We start from the raw sequence: 4,598 nt of genomic DNA on the forward strand, positions 1-4,598 counted from the left end.
GTGTTTTGTAGTTGGATGTAAAAGTGAACATAAGAGTCCTCATTTTCTCCCGACATGAGAGCCACTGAGGACGCAGTGGATTAATTTTGTTTTTGATGGTAATGTCCACCCAATGCAAAAAACAGAAGAGAGTGGTGGAGTGAGCAGTAGCTCATTATCATTTAAAGAGACATGCACCGAAACGGCTCGCTGTGAACAGAGCTGTTTTTGACAAGGTAAAAAGGGTGCAGTTTTACACGACCACTGAGGAATTTTAACCAACGTATGTTACAGATATTTCATGAAGACCCTAAAGAATCATACCAACTCGTGGAGAATGGGCATCCGATGTCCCCTTGAAAGTCAGCATGAAAATAAAATGGATCCTATTTACTTTCTTAATGCACAGTCTTTAATGTAACTTTTAAAGATGGTGTAAGCTTTAAAAAATGATCCTGTGCTCTTCTTTTGAGGAGGCTAAAACAATGTTGAGCCCATAGGCGGAGGGTGAACCAACTCCAGGGTAAGGCTAAAAGCAGCCAAATGTATTAAATATCATAAACCCGTCTTTTTAGGCAAGAACCAGACATAGGTGTCATGTAGGCTAAAAAGAATGTTTAATGGGACTGAATTTGTATTTAACGTAATTACAATTTAATAAAAACGTTAGAAATTGATAATTATATAACGTTTCCTTTCCACTGTTATTCAAATAGCAAATAAATTATATATATAAAGTGACATTATCACAAACATTGATCTATCGCGAGTTTAAGCACTCAAAACTATCGTTATAATCACTGACGCTGTATACACTGTTAAATGAATCTCTTACTTGCATTGTACGTACATCTGTGCTTTGTTGTTTATGATGAGAGAATTCGCAAAAGTCCGGAATTCAGTCAGTGAACGCGCGCACTCAACAAAACTGATGAGTTTGAACGATGACTCATCTGATCGCTTCTGATTGGCCATTGCATTCATGTGTGTGATTGGTTAAAATACGCAACACTGTAAAAACGGCTAAAATGAAATACGGTGTAACATGAACAGATCTTAATTTAATCCCGCAATTGACACTGTCTATTCATATTCACTTTGTTAGCAACAGTCGTAATAGATTTAATTTGTTTGTGCAAGGGCATTTTTGTCCAATTTAGTGGCATTTTTGCCCCCAAGTCCCCGTGGCCAGCCTTACACACGCTCCGCCTATGGTTGAGCCATTATGAAACTTGAGTTGACCTTTATCATCCTTATAATTCCCTTGTGGCAAAAAAACATGCAGGAGTTTCAGAGGCTAATTTATCAGCATTAAGCATGTGAATCCATATTTTGGTGGGCGAATATGCTGATAAGTGCTTTAACAGATGGACAAAAGCAAACACAAAGTTCCGGGCCAGGACAGAGGCGGCATGAAACACTACCTTCAAAGCTTGTACTGGAAACAAATATTTACAGTTTGACTCATGAAGGTGTAACTTCACCGTGGGAAGAGTCACTTTAAAAGCCTCCACTGTTTAAAGAGAGCATCTCCACTTTCTCTTCTGATATCTGTCTATTTTCTCTGCTTGGGGGATCTGCCTTCGTTTTGAGCTCGAGGACCAGGTGTGGTTTGAGGTATGGTTTAAAAAATGCAGGAAATTTCTTTCTTACTCAAACAGAGACAGGACAAAGAAAACTATGTTGAAGGCAGAAGAAGGGTCTTGTGGTCAATGGCACATAAAATGTGTTTCATATTTTATTTCATGTTATTTTATGCTTATATGAACTGGTGGTTTTTGGTCTCCAGTGATGGTCCACATATACAAACATTATAACTTCCTTTTCTTTCAAAGCACATATACATATTTATTCATCTTATCTATCCCTTTTATTTTAGTATATTAAGTACAGTAAATGAAAAAATATATATATATACTGTATATATATTGCTCAAATGAAGAAGATGGGGTTGCTATTTAAACTAACACAGAAAAGTGTAATCCATGGGAAATCTACTCAAATATTAGATTAGAATACATGTAAGCTGATCTGCTCAAAGGTCTCTGTGTATGTCTGTTTCTCAGGGATCTCAGGAATAACTTGATCAGCACCATCATGCCTGGAGCCTTTCTGGGTCTCACAGCTCTTCGGAAACTGTAAGTACACCTTAAAATCATAATCTGTTATTATAACAGGACACCAGTTACACACTTTTACCCATAATATGACAGTAATTGCATTAACTTTCACTTACAGAACTGCTTAACTGTTAGGGGCCATTCACACAGAACCGTTTTTGCATTCTAATACTTTTCCATTGTACAAAACTGTTTTCATCATTGCTAATTATCAGAAATGTTTCTTGAGCAGCAAATCAGCATATTAGAATGATTTCTGAAGGATCATGTGACACTGAAGACTGGAGTAATGATGCTGAAAATTCAGCTTTGCATAACAGAAAAAAAAATACCGTTTAAAATGCATTGCAATAAAAAACAGTTATTTTAAATAGTAATAATATTTTTGCAATATTATTATATTTTTCATGAAGAGACCGGAGAGACTGTTTTTCATCAAATAAATGTAGCCTTGGTGAGCATAACTTATATTTATAGACTGTGGTATTTAGCTGTTATATAATACCTTGACTGTAATCGAATAAGAGTAGCTTGGCTACAGTTTCAAAGTTTGAATCATTGATCACTGTATAATGATTGTTGTATGATGAAGTAGTTTCTGAAGTTTTCTGAAGCACAGATCTATGCCTGCTAGAACTGGAACACAAAATAACAGTGCATCTGATTTACTGTAATCTGTACAGTGACCTATCCAGTAACCGAATTGGCTGCCTGACTTCAGAAGTGTTCCAGGGACTTGCCAACCTCACGAAATTGTAAGTCATTATTTCTGAAACAAATATTTATTGGAATACAAAAACACAGAAGAACACTATCGCTCAAGTGTTTCTGTGCTGCACAGGATAACAGGGCCGTCCTTAGCTGATGCGGGGCCCGGTGCGAGGTAGGGAGAGGGGCCCCCCTCGGTCCGTTCGTGGCAGAGGCCCCCTCAAGCGCAGGGCCCGGTGCGGCCGCACCAGTTGCACCCCACTAAGGACGGCCCTGCAGGATAACATATATTTGATAGTTTCAGCTTTTAAGATGTTGATATACACAGTATCTATTGCAAATTATGCATTTTATAATGTTCTTGTCATATTTAATTATTGTGAAATGTTTTGTGTTCTTATACAATAGAAACATTTCTGGAAACATCTTTTCCTCTCTGGACCCGCATTTGTTTTTGGAGTTACACTCTCTAAAGCTGGTGTGAGTTAAAGTCATTGCTCTCATGGTGCACATGCTCATTTTTTGTATAGAAAGATATATTGCTGGGATTTCTAGCATGCCAATTGTCAGTGATTTTTTTTTGTTAATTTTATATAGCACAAAGCTAAGATTGTGCATATCTTTCTATATTTCACAACTATATTCCCTAGAAGTGGTTTAACTGCTATTAAATGAAGCCTAGTTCTTTATCAGGTATGACAGGATAATCCCATAATGCAGCTGGGATTAATATATCTGATCTCACCCTGTTCCCTTAACCATTAGGGTCATAATTAGTACTTTAGCATGACATAAAGTAGACCTAAAAAATAGTTCAACCCTGAAGTCACACTTAAAATGTGTAAATGTCTTTGTATTAAATAAGTAAAATGTCACATGATTTGTTTGTAACATATCAAAAACATGAAATGCTGTAGGGAACCACAGCCGTTTATTAACAGTAGTGATGTCATGAAACCAAAACTGTCCATTTCTTAATTAATTTCTGTTCAGATTTAGGCGATACTAAATGTCTTTTAATACACAAATAAATGGACAGTCTTCTTCTGAAGAACAAGGTTTATCTAATTCTTACCTCCATTTGTGTGCTCATTAGGAACTTTCATTCTGAGTTCCTGTCATGTGACTGCGGTCTGCGCTGGGTGCCAGGCTTCTTCCGCAGCAGTTCTGCTCGGCTTGGGGACGAAACACTCTGTGCGTATCCCAGAAGACTTCAGAACAAACCCCTGTGTCTCCTGAGAGAGAGTGACCTCAGCTGTGGTGAGCAAAATTAATATCAATCTTATACAAAATCATGTTCAGTTATGTACATACAATATGCACATCTGAATGAAATTTACAGCAGCATATTTACTTATAAATAAACATATGCTCCATATATATTTTAATGTACATACAGGGGGCTAGTTGTCACATTTTTTGTTCCAGTGAATATTTCTCAGGGTAGTTTTATAGCAAGCAAGCAAGCAAGCAAAGCAAAGCAAAGCAAAGCAAGCAATAAATAAATAAATAAAAAATCTAAACCATTTTTTTTTGGACAGAACATATTTAAAATACATTATTATTATTATTATTATTATTATTAAATATATTTACATTATTTTAATATTAAAATTATTTCTTTGTTGTTTATTCTTTTTATTTTTAATAATAATAATAATAATAATTATTATTATTATTATTATTAAAAATAAAAAGAATAAACAACAAAGAAATAATTTTAATATTAAAATAATGTAAATATATTTAATAATAATAATAATAATAATAATAATGTATTTTAAATATGTT

General features: G+C 35.2%; 1 protein-coding gene across 1 annotated transcript in view; it reads left to right on the forward strand.

The window, feature by feature from the left end:
* Window positions 1-4,598, forward strand: part of adgra2 (adhesion G protein-coupled receptor A2) — an 86,546-nt gene that overhangs the window by 67,602 nt on the left and 14,346 nt on the right. Inside the window, exons 3-6 of the mRNA XM_016533091.1 lie at window positions 2,046-2,117; window positions 2,783-2,854; window positions 3,216-3,287; window positions 3,904-4,067. Of these exons, the coding sequence (XP_016388577.1) occupies window positions 2,046-2,117; window positions 2,783-2,854; window positions 3,216-3,287; window positions 3,904-4,067 (380 nt within the window). The remainder of the gene's footprint in view (window positions 1-2,045; window positions 2,118-2,782; window positions 2,855-3,215; window positions 3,288-3,903; window positions 4,068-4,598) is intronic.

Source organism: Sinocyclocheilus rhinocerous, unplaced genomic scaffold (assembly GCF_001515625.1).
Source record: "Sinocyclocheilus rhinocerous isolate Xijiao unplaced genomic scaffold, SAMN03320098_v1.1 scaffold311, whole genome shotgun sequence".
Taxonomy (NCBI): Eukaryota; Metazoa; Chordata; class Actinopteri; order Cypriniformes; family Cyprinidae; genus Sinocyclocheilus; species Sinocyclocheilus rhinocerous.